The sequence below is a fragment of the Enhydra lutris genome, unplaced genomic scaffold (genome assembly GCF_002288905.1).
Source record: "Enhydra lutris kenyoni isolate GAN:26980312 unplaced genomic scaffold, ASM228890v2 scaffoldscaffold62, whole genome shotgun sequence".
Classification (NCBI taxonomy): domain Eukaryota; kingdom Metazoa; phylum Chordata; class Mammalia; order Carnivora; family Mustelidae; genus Enhydra; species Enhydra lutris.
The window spans coordinates 14,884,847-14,901,784 of NW_019154146.1; the positions used below are offsets into that span (position 1 = coordinate 14,884,847).

Sequence of the window (16,938 nt, forward strand, 5' to 3'; positions counted from 1 at the left end):
GCAGGTGCCAGAGAAAAAGAAAAGTAAGGTAGCCCTAATGACTCATCCATGGAAGAAAGTGGTTACCCATAAGATTTCATTAGACTGTATAAATAATAGTATCCTCTATCTCTCCTAGACTTTTCTTTCTCCGAGACCCCAAATAATCAGTTCTATTTAGGTCTCTCTTTTTTTGCGGCTTCTTTGAAACAATCACATGTTGGGGGGATATGGTGGAAAATTCTTCCCCAGGAAGAGATGTGGTATGTGGAAAGATGATAAGCTCCAGTCCCAGACAGATGGGAAAACCAAACTCTGCTCTTTAGGGCTGTGTGATTTGGAGGAAACTGCTTTGCCTCTCTGAATTCAGTTTTCTCATCAATCAGGTAGAGCTGTAAATGATATTTATATTGCAGAATTATTAGGAGAATCAAATGGTTTAACATATGTGCAGATATCAGGCTCAGTGGGTGTCACGTGGGTGCCTCCTCTCAGCATTCAGCCTGGTCTCAGTTGTCCGGCTTTCCAGAGGAAGCAGGGTCAGCTGGAAAGGAGCAAAGAGTCCGTATCACATGGTGGCTGCATTACTTCATTTCTGGAAGTTTTCTTCTGGTCATATCATCCAGGAAATTATTTCATCCTTTTATTATCTTTAGCTTGAATTAGATACAAATATCTAATAGCCCAGTTAGCTTACAATACAATACATAATGGTTTTTACTTAATTATATGGATATCCTGAGGTATTTTAGATTCTCTTTTATTCTGATTTATATATACTCATATCTTTTAAATCATTCACTTTTCCATTCCTGTGGACAGGTTTCTAGATCAAACCCCCATTTTCTCCTTGGAATGCTATTACAGATGCTAACCAATTTTCCTATGTACATGATTGTTCTTCTCTATTAATCTTGTATACTCTTCTGGAATCTTTCTTATACTACACAAGACAAGACTTAAGTTACAGTTGGTTGTAAACAATGAAAAAATATTCAAACTCATTAGAAATCTAGAAATGAAAAATTTAGAAGAGAGAGAGAGAGAGCACTCTATCAAATTAACAGCGTTTAAAAGTTATTTGAGGTTCATATTTAAAGAAGTGAGAGCTCTCAACTCTGAAGATTACTTGTTAAAATCTTTTTGAAAAACAATTGGCAAAATGTATCATGATCATCAAAATGTTACTACTTCATAATCCAAAATGTATAAAATATGTGGTTTAATAACTATACTGGAATCTTATTTTTTTAAGATTTTATTTGAGATAGAGAAAGAGCATGTGAGCCGGGGTAGGGGAGTGGTGGGTGGGTTAGGGGGGGATGGGCAGGGGAGAGGAAAGAAGAAGGGGGAAAAGTATCTCAAGTGGACTCCACAGTGAGTGTGGAGCCTGACACAGGGCTTGATCTCATGACCCTGAGGTTTTGAATTGAGCTGAAACCAGGAGTCAGATGCTTAAGCCACCCAGGCACCTCACTAGAGTAAAATTTCTTTTTTAAGATTTTATTTATTTATTTTTTAGAGAGAGAGAGAGTGAGCAGAAACAGAGGGGAGAGACAGAGGGAGACAGAGAAGCAGGCTCCCCACTGAGCAGGGAGTCCAACATGGCGCTCGTTCCTAGAACCTGAGATCATGATCTGAGCCAAAGTCAGATGCTTCACTGACTGACTCACCCAGGCACCCCTATAGTGGAATTTTAAAGAAAAATGTCAAGTCACTTTTCCGAATGACATTTTGGACATATAATAGAGTATAAATGTAGTCTTTAAAACAACCATCAGGAGTTTTTGTTTTGTCTTGTTTTGTTTTAAGTAGGTCCTGTACTCATTTATTTATTCAACAAACATTTATAGAATAATTCCTTTCCAAAGCTAGAAATTTATTTATTTTTTAAAGATTTTATTTATTTATTTTGACAGACAGAGATCACAAGTAGGCAGAGAGACAGGCAGAGGAAGAAGCAGGCTCCCCGCTGAGCAGGGAGCCCAATGCTAGGCTCGATCCCAGGACCCTGAAATCATGACCTGAGCCAAAGGCAAAGGCTTAACCCTCTGAGCCACCCAGGCACCTCCAAAGCTGGGAATTTAAAATACAAAGAATATTCCTTGTTCTTGCCCCAGGGAGTTGATAAAGGGAGGTAGACCATTACAGAGTGTGTTAAGTACAGGAGATGAGGGATCAAGGTGCTGAGGGAGCCCACAGGAGTGTGCTCTACCCACACTGCCCGGGGTCTCGGGGAAGCTGAAGGAGGCTGTCTTAGGAAAAGGTGATTCTGGGCTGAGACCTGAATGACAGGCTGCCTACTCGTGTAAATGCGTTGTAGACAAAAATACATGTTGAAATCCCGATAGTAAGAGTGAGGGGTGCTTTGGTGCAGTGGCGGGGGCGCTCCAGGGAGGAGGTGTGGAGGAGAGCTGGTAGAGAGAGGCATAAGAGGTAAAATTAGAGAAGAAAAAAGATCCAAAGTCCTGTAAGAAGAACTTGGGCTTTAACCTACAATCACTCTGACGTCTTTGACAGATAGTCTTGAGGCAAACGGCAAATTCAGGCTTGTATTTTAAGAAAGATGATTTAGCAGACTGTGGAAAACAGACCGATGAAGGTAAGAGAGCAAGGAAGGTGGCTTCAGTCCTAGCCAGAGAGTGACAGGGTCCCTCTTTGGAGGCTGAGAGAAGACAGAATCGAGGGCTATTACTGAGCTAGAGTTCTAGACTCTAGAGACTCTTGGATGTGGATGAAAGAGAGGGGGGAGCCCTGGACAGTTCCCAGGTGTTTTGACCTGGGCAGGCGGTGGGTTGAGTGCCTCCGAGACATGTGACACCGCCTGTCCGTGGTTCTGTCAGATGCTCAGGAGAGAACTCAGCCCGTAGACACTCTTGAGGAGCTCTCGCTTACCTGCCCTAGGTCAGGCTGCCCAAGTTTAGCCAAAAACAGTACACCGGGAGAATGCACGTGTTCTGATGCTAGGTGGGAAAGAAAGATGGAAAATTATACATATATTATGATCTCAGTTACCTAAAAATATGCCCACATGTAACAGCAGTTATCCCTATTTAAAATTATCTCTGACGTATTACGGAATATTTTATCTTCTTTGTATTTTCAATATTTTCTAAGCTTTAATATATATATATATATATATATATATATATATATAGAAAGAGAGAGAGCATTCCTCATATGAGGAAAAAAATACTGTACTTTATTATTTAAAAATTATTATTATAATTATACATAATATGTAATTGTACATATTATATATAATTACATAGTTTAAAATTATATAATTATTAAAATTATTATTTTATTAATATTATTTATTTTTTCCTCATGAGGAGAAAAATACTATACTTTATTATTAAAAAATAAAGATTTATTGCTAAGAATAATGTCCCAGCTCCCATTTCTCTTCACACATCCCATATCCCAGTCACTGCGCATTTTGTGCTCACTCGTCTCTGTTCCCTTGCCGGTGCTCTCCCTTCTCCCAGTCTTCCTGAAAGCAGGAGCACATCTCATTTCTGTCATCTTTAACCTTTTCTCTCTTTCACTGTCCTCATAGAATGTGTATTATGTGGTTAACAATCCATTTGTATCATCGGTCCCACTAGGTGATACCGTCCTGAGTGACGAGCGCTGTGTTTTATTCCTCCTGGTATCTCAATTTGCTTCGACCCCCTTTGTCTCACTAAAGCAAGTGTTGAAAGGTTTTTGTTTGTAATGCTCTTGTGTTATTTTCATTTCTTAGACTAATAAGCATCTCAGATCTTAGACTTAGAGTAGGAGAGCTGAAAGGCATCTCTCGAGTTTAAATATGAGTCAAAAGTAGGCTCAGCAACCTGACAAGATGCCCAACCTGTCAGAGCATTGGTGCTCCTGGGATACTTATGTCCTGACCTCACCAGGGAGCAGCTTGGGGTGGTAGATAGAGCATGAGCCTTAGTCTCCAACACTTAATAACATGTGGCCTCAGCTAATGGTTGACATTTCCTAAACTTTGATTTCTTTTCCTGTGAAATGGGGAGAAGAGTAGGTGGGGAGTAGGCACAGGGGTATGAAGGTTAAACACAGTAAGACACACACTCCGCAGTGCGCGTGAGAACTCTGCAAACGTCTCACTCCCTCCTGGGCTGACGGTCTTACACCACACCAGACTGATTACCTACGCGTCTATCTCTGCCTACCGTCACTGTCATGATTATTGATAACTCACTCTAGAGCATGCTAGAAGAATCTGAAGAAATCCACAGCAATCTGGAAGCAATGATTGAGAAATTACAGTACCTCGCTAGCGTGTACTCCACAGAAAAAATGTCTCAGCAAGTGGCAGAACTGGGACGGGAGTCTGAGGAGCTGCGACAGATGATCCAAATTCGTATGCAGAATCTCCATGATGCTGCCAAGGTAAATAAATAATAATAACAATAACAATAATAATAATGTTAGTGATTCTAATTGGAAAGTCTATCATTTTAAAAAAATGACGGTTTTATAAGTGAGGATATTGTACTCACCTCTGATAATGCCATCTTGACTGCGATGTTACTCTTCTATGACTTTGAACTTCAGGTGCATCTATACTGACAATTATATTGCTTATACTCTGTAGGATATGAAAAAATTTGAAACCGAGCTTAAAAACTTACAAGTTGCTTTGGAGCAAGCCCAGACTACCTTGACTTCTCCAGAAGTCGGACGTCTTAGTCTCAAGGAGCAACTTTCTCATCGACAGGTAAGCAAGATAATTCAGAGGAAATGAGTTAAGGAGCTATATTTAAAAAAAAAAAAAGGGAAAATAATGAGGAAAAATGATTTTTTAAATCAGTTATAGTCTTAGTACTCTATACATTAAAGAAAAATTCCTTGGAGGGATGCCTGGGTGGCTCAGTTGGTTAAGCAGCTGCCTTCGGCTCAGGTCATGATCCCAGTGTCCTGGGATCGAGTCCCACATCAGGCTCCTTGCTTGGCAGGGAGCCTGCTTCTCCCTCTGCCTCTGCCTGCCATTCTGTCTGCATGTGCTTGCTCTCTCTCCCTCTCTCTGTGACAAATAAATAAATAAAATCTTAAAAAAAAAAAAAAAGAAAAATTCCTTGGAAAATATTTATGACATGTGACAGACCTGTTATTTAGTAAACAGCTCTTATGAAATAAGCTATTAAAATACACATTTTTTTCCATGCTTTCCACGATGTAAAATGTGAACTCGCACTTTCAGCATTTGTTATCTGAGATGGAGTCGCTCAAGCCGAAGGTCCACGCGGTGCAGATCTGCCAGAGCGCCCTCCGGATCCCCGAGGATGTGGTCACCAGCTTGCCGCTCTGCCACGCGGCCCTGCACCTGCAGGAGGAGGCCAGCCGGCTGCAACACACGGCCATCCAGCAGTACAACATCATGCAGGCATGTGCTGCCGTCCCAGGTCCCAGCTGGGGACTCTTGCTGTCCCCACGCCAGCAGAGCAACGGCAAATGAGTCATGGGCTTCTTTTCTTAGCGTTGTGTGGGCTCAGCCATCAAAACACATCCAGAGTGTTAAATCTGACAGATTGTTGTGGTTACATAAAATAAGGAGATGAAATGCTATCGTTTGGATCACCCACAAAAGCCTGGGGAAAGCTCTATAAAAAATATCCTTTGGTGAAAACTATCTTTGAGCAATATATTTTAGTAAAGAACAACTTATAAAGGTTAATTTTATCTTCAGTCATACATTTTTACCTCTTATTATTCATCTGAGAATCCTCTAGAGCCTTGTAAAATGCCTTTACTGCTAGTATATGTTACAGAATTTTTTTTTCATATTTCAGCTTACTGATGCACCAAATGCATTTTCTTGCCTGAAAAGTACACCCAAGTGTAACTCTTAATCTCTTTAGCTAATAAGAGAAAAATCATTTACTAGGAAGGAATGACATTCTCCACGTCTTCTCTCCTTTCAACTATTACCTTACCTGCTTTACCCAAAAACTGCACACATATGTGCTCATTAAGTAGCCAATGGTCACCTTGGTCCACTCTCCCTGCTCCTTGGATTATCTCTTAATTTGTAGCATAGTAAATTCCTGAGGATAGAAGTCATGGTTACTTCATTTTTTTGTCTTCCACCCAGCATTTCGACAAGTGCCTTACATATATATATGTGTAATATAAATACTAAATATATACATATATTTAGTATTTCTTAGACCAAAAAAAATGAAGCAATCATGTTTTTCATACTGCTTCCCACCATGCCATTGTTCTGACCAAGACCCGGCCATTTTCAGGACAACATGAATGGGGAGAACAGAGAGGATCTAGCCACTTAGCCATTCTGATTGGGTCAGTAATCTTAGCAAACTCTTTCAGAGAGAAATCTTTGAACTTTCTGCATAAACTTGAGGACTTGAATCACCCAGGGATTTTCCCCATCATTTCTTTGCTCCCTAGACACACAGGAAAATACCAGTTAACACTATAGATGGCCGCACAGAATGAGTCCCATAGTTATTGACACCGAAAGATAATCATGCAGGTGTTTTTGTTTTTTTGTTTTCTCTTCAAAGGAGGCTGTGGTACAATATGAACAGTATGAGCAAGAAATGCAGCACCTCCAGGAGCTCATAGAAGGAGCCCATAGAGAAATTGAGGACAAACCTGTGGCCACCAGTAACATCCAGGAGCTGCAGGCCCAGATTTCTCGACATGAGGTAAGACGGGAATGCAGGCACTTGCTGAGAACATGTACTCGGTTTCTAGTGAATCACAGAGGAAAGTTTGCCCTGTCCCACACACGGTGTGTTCAGTCCTTGAGGAGCACCTCTGACTGTCTTTGCATTTTTAGCCCTGTTTTTGCTGATCCTCTCCAAGACCCAAGAGCCCGAGTCTTCCCCTTTGAGGCCAAAACCTCTTTCTATGTTGCTGATGACATATCTCAACAGGGAGCCACCAATTGTCTCCTGCACCCAAAATTCTCACAGTCAGTTACACCAAAACATAGTCCACTCTGTACTCAGAGCCTGCTAGAAACAGCAGTGCTCAAAGCTTTGCTGCTTTGATCACCCTCTTTAAAAAGAAGAGACACTTCATATCAAAAAATCATTTGCTCTTTCAAACGTAGATTATTTCAGTTCCTTCCACCAATATCAGAGTATGGTCCATGTTGTTTTGCTGATTTCCAGATTGTGTCTGTCAGCATCTTCCCCATTTTCAAATATGCCTTCTTTTTTGTATTTATAACTTCATTATAAATTCGACTTGAATACTGCTTATGCAGACTTGGTCTCAGGGATCATAGACCTTGAGTGTCTTGGCCCATTGATACCTGCCAATGAATTTCTTCTGACCTGTCAATTCCTGTATGGCTCACATTTACTCTTTCCCTTGGGGACTGGCTCACAGCATCATGAATTGGGGTAAGCAACAGGGTGGAAGAGTGTGTCTTATCTGCCAAGGGTAGATACTTAGTTTATTCTTCATCTGCTCTATTTTAACTTTGTTGTCATAAGAGCAACAAACCATTTTTCCAAACCAAGTTATCATATGAGTTTCTCAGAAGATTCAGTTGTTGCCTTTGAAGGATTCAGTATCTCACTACCTACTCTCCAAATGCAATTCTTTAATATCTTGACATGGCCAATGCATCAGTAACTTACATTTATATATGATTTACAAAATAACATTGATAAACCTCTCACCTACATTTACTTCTACACTGTACATGTCATTTATGTTAACTATTGATTTCTCTTATGCCATTGGTTAAGTGAAAATATGTTATGCAAATATTTGAAACCACTGTTTATACAATTCATACATTAGGCTATATATTAAATTAATTTACTATTGAATGATTTTTTAATGTCATTTTATAAGATCCAGAATTTTGTTCTAACAACTTTCATATCATAGTACAGAAAGTATATATTTTTAAAATCTTGTCTGAAATAACAATAATTATCATTACTATAGTTTTTTGAGTTTTTTAAATAGTTTACAAGGTTGTTACATTATCTTTTATAACATCACTGTGAGGTAAGGATTTTTTTTTTAAATCATCTCCATTATACAGATAAGAAAACAGAAACTTATTTTTGTAGGTGACTTCCCAAGCTCCCAAATCTAGTAACTGGCAGAAACCAGATTCTAAGCCAGTATCTGTGGCTCCAAATTCCATGATTTTTCCCCTGCAGCAGAAACTATTTGGGCTACCTTATTGCACAGAAGAGAAGAATGATGGTCCAGGAAAATAAATGACTTGTCCAGCATCCCAGAGTTGGTGCTGAGCACAGTCAACTGTAGAGTGTCCCCCAGGGTCCTGTTCAGTGAGCCACTCATTCTGTCCCATTTTCTCTTTCCAGTTCTAAACATGAGTGTAGATATTTGTAAGTTTTGTCATGTGATTTAGAATGCATTTTCATAATAATAATGGCATTGTCCTGTGTGAGACTCGTGGTATGTATAAAACAAACACAGGAAGGAAAGTGCTGAATGGAGAAAGCCTGATTTATGATAACATAAGAACGGGGAAGGCTGCTTTTTCCTGTATTTTCAGTCTGCTTTTAATGAAATTTCAATTTTGAGGTGGATCTATTGTATAGAAGGATAACTGTCACTCCTAAAAATAATTGATAATTTATTCATTTCTAAGAAATTCACATTTTTTCTGTAATTTTTTAAGTGTTGCCTTTAAGTTGAAAAAAAAAATTATCCTGCCACTTTTCGATCATAGGAGATCGAAAAAAACTCAGGCTCTTTGCTTCTTACCTTACATACAAGGTCTCCCGGGTGCAGGAGATCGCCCAGGAGAGGGGTAGCCCCCGAACTTAGAACAGCCACAGTGTCTGCAATTCCTGCCTCTTTATACTCATCCTTTGTAGTCATTTTCAGAAATATCCAGTAAAAATTAAAAATACATATGCTCCTTGAGAACAGAGAATACTTTAGGCCAGAGGGGCTCCATTTTAATTGAGTAGATTTAATCACCAGCCCACCAAATTATTTTTATGATATAGACAGGTTTTATTCTTACAGAAGAAAGTTCTAAACAGCTATTTCTCCAAGGGAGTCATATGGGATAAGCATAAAATGCTTGGTAAATCAAAATCCTTTGTGGAGACCAGAATTTCATTGTTAACGAACAGCCCAAATGAGTTTTATACACAAGAAAGTTGAGAACTCTAGGTTAGGAGGTGGGTGTCTGTTGTCAGTGTGGGCACACAGCTTTGCGGGATACAGCAGTAAGGGGCACAGCCATCCACATAGGCAGAAAAGGGGAGGGACTAAAACTAATGCTACTTCACAAAGATTCTTCAAATCTACCCCTGTGGGGCAAGCCATTGTAAGGCTTAGTGATTTGTCCTATGAAAACAGAATTCAAGGAGTCCACTGAATTGGTAGATGTTTTCCATATGTGCATGCTAATTATAATAGAGTAACCATGTAGTAGGCACTAGGCCAGATGTAGTAAAGAGCTGTTTAATCACTATTTTAAGAAAAACAAAACCCTATTAGGTTTAATTAAGTACCTGCAGCTCTAAAAGAAGTGATGATTTCTACTTTTTAAAATTTTGGCTTTAAAAATTATTGTGCTATAGAAGAAGTCAGGAAGACAGGCTACTGGCTGAGTTTTGCTGGGTTGTTTTTCCTTCCATTTAGTCAGTTTTGGCTGGCAGGGGTGTGTGGGTGTGTGTGTGTGTGTGTGTGTGTGTGTGTACCTATATATACAGACACACACGTATATACACATATATACATACACACACACACTCATACACACATATGTACACTTATATACATAAACACACATTATACATAAACCTGTTTGTTATTTCGTTTGTGAACTTCTGAGTTGAAAGCTGTGGTTTGAATGTCAACATGTTTAAAATGATAGGATGTGCATACATATATACATACAGACGTAGTGCATATATATGCCTTGTGATTTATGTGTATACATACTATTGTTTTAAAGGCATTTAATGTTTTTGTCACAAAATGTGTTACCTGCAAGCACTAAATGACAGCTTTTCAGGAAACACATATAAAAGGAACAGAAAAAAGTGATGGTTTGGTACTTTTAGGATTCATGTTTTGAATACACATCTTCATTTTTGTTAAACATGTATACATCTTCTAAGTAAAATATAAATTTAATATTTTAAAATTACCATTTTAGATAATTTTTACTTAATATTTTGGATTTTAGAGAGCTACGTACTGTCCAGAATCTATTTTCAGTAAGCTCTTGGTAAAAGCTTTAACACCTCTATCTCTTAAACAATTTTCAACAATCAATGAATTTAAAAGCCATTGAATTTGAAATGAACTTCAAGTTCAAAGCTCTGGTTTGAAACATCAGTAACATGTGAGGCATGGTGGAGCCCATGAGGGAGAATTTGGTGAATGTACAAAACTTTATTGCGGGAACGATCTGCATAAAAATTTAGGATTTCCTATGTAATACTTAGCTTATCTACAAAAAACAACTCCGTGGGTCACAGGAATTGATACGCAAGTTACTTTTGTGACGGGGTCCGTAACAGATGACTGCTCAATTTGCTGCATTAAGTATGGTGAGAGCTGAGCATTGCATTTTTTGTAGTTTCAGTCATCACATGACCTAATTTCCATGGCATGAACCATCTGGCAGTTTCAGATTCTTTAGGCATTTTAAAGAAAGTTGTGAGTGCTTCACGTTACATAAGTCCCCGATTGCACACGGACTCCTCCCGGGCGTGGACTGTCCCACCGCGGGGCACTGAGTGTCCGACGCATGCCATGCAGCGCTCTTGCAGGCCCGCGGCGCGGTGGTCGGGCTGCGGGTGCGCTGCAAACAGGCTCCTCCGCGGCTCGCACGTCCACATCCTGCCTCTCGGCCGCGGCCGCTGCTGTCGGCTGGCGCAGCTCTGCGATTTCATTGGCCCGCGCTGGAGGAAGACGAACGCTACTAGTTGTGTTTCCTTTGGATGCCGCTCTGACACACGGGGTGGGGGGGCATGTTTCCCCAGGAGCTGGCTCAGAAAATCAAGGGCTACCAGGAGCAGATCGCCTCTCTGAACTCCAAGTGCAAGATGCTGACGATGAAAGCCAAGCACGCCACCATGCTGCTGACGGTGACGGAGGTGGAGGGGCTGGCGGAGGGGACGGAGGACCTGGACAGGGAGCTCCTCCCCGCGACCTCGGCCCACCCCTCGGTGGTCATGGTAAGTCAGGGCGAAGGCCGGGCGCGCTGCGAGCCGCGCGCTCCCTTCTGACTGCACCCTGGCTAGGGGCTCCAGTTTCCCTCTTCGGGGCTTGTTTTAGGGATCAGTGCTAGCTCTTGCAGACTCGGACTGAGGAACAGTCTCCTTAACTCTCTGACTACATTTGGGCCAAGGCCAGTTTTTGATACTGTAAACAGTGACAGTTAAAATGATGTGATTTGCTTGAGGTGGCTGAATTATTTAAGGTGCCGAAGGTTGGCCCTTCATTTGTTTATAATTTAGCAATAATACTGAGAGGCTCTGTGCTTTAAAAAATAAATTAATAAATAAAATAACATTCCTTTGCATGGTTGTCTACTGTTCTGGGGGATAGGAGAATCATGCTACACATATTTTTGTGTGTATGTTTTCCAAACTAAAACTCTGGCCGACTAGATATGCTTGTGTATTCTGTTATACAGACGTTTAATAAAATATAGAAGAAAAGGTACTATTAGGAAAGTAAGAAAACTGAAAATCCAAAGTTTAGCTTTGAATTAAAATAAAATAGTTTCCATTAATTTCTGTTCTGCAACATCACTTACCTATCACTTTGTATCTAAAATGCATTACTTATTTTTCCACACATATGTGCTGTGCCTCAGGTGGTGTGTAACCGTACCTGGACTCATTTGGCAAAATATTACCTCGAGTGCATTTATTTCCCTAGAATATTTAGAATTTGAGATGGCCACAAAAGACACAAGGTTTATTTTGTAGACTGTTCCCTTACTTGGATGATTCATGATTTTTCTACTTGTTTATAGAGACACAGACATCAAAGAAAGGAAAATAATAATCAACACCACGAGTCTTTATTGTGATATGCACTCTCTTTTACAAATGGGCCCTAGGGTCACAGTCACTTGGGGACAGAAGTCTTAAATATTAACACAATTTGTATGTAGATTTGGGTCTTGGGGTCTCTAACCTTTGTTATATTATTATTTTTGTTTTGACCAGTGCCTGACCAGGTCTTTTGTTAACATAGCTAACCGATGTTCATGTCCTTTGGGCTACATTTTATGTGATAGATGACTGCAGGTCGCTGTCACACTCTGCTGTCACCTGTCACTGAGGAGTCTGGGGAGGAGGGAACCAGCAGTGAAATTTCGTCTCCACCTGCCTGTCGCTCCCCTTCACCTGTGGCTAATACAGATGCTTCTGTTAACCAGGTACCACCCATTTGGAATTCCTCCATCTCTGATCTCTGGACGGTTGCAGGACTCCATTCTCTGTTCTTAATAGACTGTGGGCATGAATCTTGGACTTTGAGGGACGCACCATTAGGTGTGAAATTGCACAATCAGTGATTGTCGAGTGACACCACTACTGGCTCAGCATATCAGCTCCTCTTCTGGGCTGCTAGCAGTGAGATGAGCAAAAATTAGGTCACAGAAATTATAGATGGAGAAAGCCCTGTTTTAAGGTATTACAGCGTTAGTTTCTAACAGCTGTCTGTCATGGAGTACTGCATCCTAACAGAAAATGAAGTGTTTGTGTCACCGTTGTAAAATCGTATGATCTCTTTGTACTTTAACATTCATTAAACATGGTTTTGCCGGTTACCAGCTTAGATTTTGAAGTTGAAAAGCTTCTGCTCACCATATTATACTTTTTTTTTTTATTTGCTGTTGACCAATTTATGGGGTGTCTGCCAGTGTATATATTGGAATGCCTCAGTAGACGTGTGCTTTTTGTTTATCTTAATAATCTTAGTAATTAATAATCTTAAATTTGATTTCCTATAAAGTAGAGGTAATACCTTGTGGTTATGTGGTGCACTTCACATGTATTGTATTAAATTTAGCTTGTACTAAATTAAATATGTCAAAGAGTTTTCATGAAAACTATTGTATAGAAACAAAAAAATATGCTTTTACAATAGCCAAAATTTTTTAATGCACATTAAGTAATACCTTTTCTTCCTTTAGCCAGAATAACTTTTAAAAAGTTTAATTACATTACTATGAAATTACTTAAGTGTTCAAAAGAGTTGAGATTTATTATTAGGAAAGAAGCATTACACAGAGCAAATGTTCTATAAGCTATATTACAAATCAATTACAATTATTTTTATTTTAAAGCAGAAGCATTTGAAATAGTATTTATGTGATTAAAAAAAAAAAAAACCCTCCTGCCCCAAAGGAGGAAAGTAAAATTGATGAAAATTTTAGATAAAACAATTCTCTTGGTAAAAATGTATATAGCTCTAGGACGTAACCAATTTATTTATTCAGCAGACATATTCTGAGCACCTGCTTCGCATGAAGTCTTGTGCTGGGTCCCAGGTAGGTAATAAAGGAGAAGACAACAGTCCCTCTGCCATCAAAGACCTTATAATCTAGAAAGAAAGGTGGTTGTGGGATGAATAATAACAGAAGTGTTGAGAGGAAATTAAAAACAACAAAAAAGGAGAAGTTCAGGGCACTCTGGGGGAAACTGTTCTTCAAATTCCGATTTTAAAATACATATTACTCATTCTTTGATGTTGTGTTCTTCTCTGTGGTCACAGATGTTATTAGAATCAGAGAAATGTGGCTATAGTCAGCTGTTTATTGTATAGGAAAAAAATTACCCTATATAATATACTTAATGTCCTTAAAATTTTCAAATTGAGCAGTAAACACTGACCTTGAGATTAGCACTGTGGGAAGAATAGCCCTTTTCTAAGATTGTCAGTCTCAGTGATACTTCGTGTAAAGTGTCTTTCAATGTACATGTAAAAAGGCCTTATGAATGATAAAATATGCAAACGTTTTATTATGGTTACTTTAACTGTCAAACTCAATCAGATCCTAAAACTATGAGATTTTTGCTTTAAATCAGTTTGACACCCCCTGCATCAAAGAAAAACATCAGTTAAATCCCATTGTTAACGTACTTTTATGTGATCCTGCAGACGAGCAAAAACTGACCTTATGTCACAGGCGGCTTAACTCAGAGGGGGCTGTTAAAAAGCAAATGTGTTCTGCTTGGTGTTGTTCAAACACATCAACCCTATCATACGGCCACATGTTATTCTTCTCGTACAGTCATAGAAGTCAGAGGAAAATGAGCAAATACCCCAACATGGCCAACAAGCTTTCTCTGGAAGCCGAGGAGGACATTTAGAATCCCCCTAAGTTCTACTTTTCAGACTCAAAATACTGTACAGAATGTGCACAACTGTTTCGAGGGCAGCCAAATATAACTGCTTTATAAAATTGCAGCTGTTAAGAAAAGGTTTGGGGCTTGCTGCTTCTGCAAGTAGATCTTCATTATATAACTGATTCCTTCCCACCCCACCCCACAGGCAGTGTGTTCCGCCTCTGACAGTAGCTATTAGCTGAAATGTGGTAATGGTGTAGCTTCCCAGAGAGTGGAAATAACCAGGCACCCCCCAGGTCCCCCTGCCCCCGTCCCACTAGCTGCAGAAGGAAAGCAGGAGTCGGGCTCCTCAGTAGGATCAACGGAAGTCAAAGTTTGAAAAGCGCCATCTTGTACCAGGTAGAGTGCCAGACCCCCGGATAAAGGCTTAGGACGGGGGTCAGGTCTCCTGCCTGTTAGCTGAAAGGGCCCACAAAGCCCCCTTGGCGGCCTCCTCTGTGATGGGAAGCAGTGCTTCTCAGTTCACAAAACTGTGGAAATTCAGTGTGACATGAAGCCTGAAAGTACTCTTTAACCCGGACCATGTTAATGAAATAGTAGCTATAGCTTTCCAGATATAGGCCCCCAGGAATCTGCGGGATAATGACTCTCCTAACGTAGGCACAAAGTGACAAGAGACATGTGTCTTAAGGATGATTCCTCCCTGCCAGCTCTATGGGACTGATTCTATTTATTGAATCTATGTAGCCCTCAAATAGATACAAATTATTCATCTACAAAAGGTGATATATATTTTCAAATGCTTTAAGAAACCAGGAATTGTCAGTCCTGTTAAATCTGCCTGAGTAATACCCATACAAACCCACAATCTCTCTCTCTCTCTCTCTCACACACACACACACACACACACACACACCAAAGAACCAGAAAAAAAAAAAAGAATTTTTTAAAATAACATATTTGTTTTATTCTGGCTCTTTTGAGGGGCTTCTTTTTTTATAATAGAGTATTTAAAATTTTTACATTTAAAGCAACTTCTTGCTTTTCTTTGTGGACAGTAATAGTATTACCGTCTGTGTATGTAAGATGATAAATTTTATAAAAGCGATTTTATAGGTATGATTCATTAGGGATGCATATGGCTGCCTGTTATTTGCCAGACTCCCTACGACATGCTCGGAGTCAAAGACAAAAGGCTCAGGATCAGAGTCAAAGACAACAAGCTCACTCCGGTCTTAAGAGAGCTCACAGTGTGTGGGAGCAGACGAGTTATCACAGTAGCAGGGTACAAGAGCCATGACAGTGGGAAAACTGCATGGTGAGGGTGTTCTGGAGCAAGTGCCTGACCCAGAAGTTCAGAGGGGGTCAAAGATGGCACCCAGAACTTTCGGAAAAGAGTGCAAGTTAGGCAGCTGGTGTGCACTAGAGTGACGTGAAGTTTTTCAGACAGAGGGAAGGACTTATAGAAGGAGTGCTGATTGGACGGAGGATAGCCCATCAAGACAACTGCAAATAGTATCAGTATAATTAGAGAACAAGATTTGGAGGAGGAGGGAGAGGGGAAAAAAGAGACTGGGGGTACTGAAGGAAACACATCATGAAGGACAGGACCGTGAAGGCTGCACACCAAAAATTGAACTTTATCCAGAAGCTCATAGTTAACCGCAGAGGGAATTTAACTAGGAGCTATGTGCAGAAGTCGGTTTTAGAACAGATCATCCTGGATCAGTGTGGACAATAGAATAGAGCCAGAGAAGCTGGTGAGGGACAGGAGTTGCACACTCTGATGCCTGCCCAGGAATGGTGATGCTCATGAGAGAAACAGGTCGGGGGGTCAAGGGGACCCGAACAGCATCTCCGTTCATGCACCAAGCAGCCTCTCCTCTGTTAGAACTGCTGTAACCACCTGGAAAGAGCTGTGAATCTTGATTCTTATAAAGTCTCCCTAATTTGATGACATTTTCAACAATTTAATACACTGCATAAGCCAAGCTAAATGTCTGTAGGCCCAAGGTAGCCTGTGGGCTGCCAGTTTGTGCCTGAGAATTAGGAAGTTGTTGCTCTAATGAGAACTTAAACCAGTGCCGTGGCAAGGGTATGTGTCAACAGAGTTCATCCTAAATAAGCAGTGGATGGAAAAGGAAAGAAGAAATAGAGAATCCCAAGTTCAGAGCTTTGGTGAGTAGAAGTTCCATTTATTGAAAGGTGGATAAAATGTTATTTTTTTCCCCTAAATTCAGTTCTCATCCTGGATTTTTTTTTTTTTTTTTGGAAATGTCTAGTTTGAAGAGCATGTGGGATATAAATGTGCAAATGAATTTGTGAGTATGGAGCTTATAAATAGCCAATATTTCAGAGTGAGGCAAAGAGACAAACTACACGAGAGAAAGCCTGAGTGACCAGAGCTAGAAGGAGGACAGATTCAAAGGAAAGTGTTTCCAGAAGGGGACGGGCAGAAGTGTTGAATGCTTCTGAAAGGTCAGGCAGAAGAAGGGCTGAAAATAATCAGTTGGTTTCATAGTAAAAGAGTCATTAGGACTGAAGCTCAGCTGGGTTTTTGGAAGTGGATTGAGGGTGAGAAAGTGAACATTATCAAATGTAAACTGCTATTCTACCACTACTAGAAGCTGAATTACCAAGGGAAAGGGAG

At 40.1% G+C, this 16,938-nt stretch overlaps 1 protein-coding gene across 2 annotated transcripts in view; it reads left to right on the forward strand.

Annotated features, from left to right (window-relative positions):
- The first annotated feature begins 6,637 nt into the window (after nucleotides 1-6,637).
- Nucleotides 6,638-16,938, forward strand: part of LOC111158653 (nesprin-1) — a 167,959-nt gene continuing 157,658 nt past the window's right edge. Inside the window, exons 1-3 of one of the 2 annotated variants that reach the window (XM_022520842.1) lie at nucleotides 6,638-6,665; nucleotides 10,965-11,159; nucleotides 12,233-12,373. In XM_022520842.1, the coding sequence (XP_022376550.1) occupies nucleotides 11,028-11,159; nucleotides 12,233-12,373 (273 nt within the window). In that variant the 5' untranslated portion in view covers nucleotides 6,638-6,665; nucleotides 10,965-11,027. Of the gene's footprint in view, nucleotides 6,666-10,952; nucleotides 11,160-12,232; nucleotides 12,374-16,938 lie in introns of those variants that run through there. The other variant, XM_022520841.1, reaches the window with a different exon arrangement.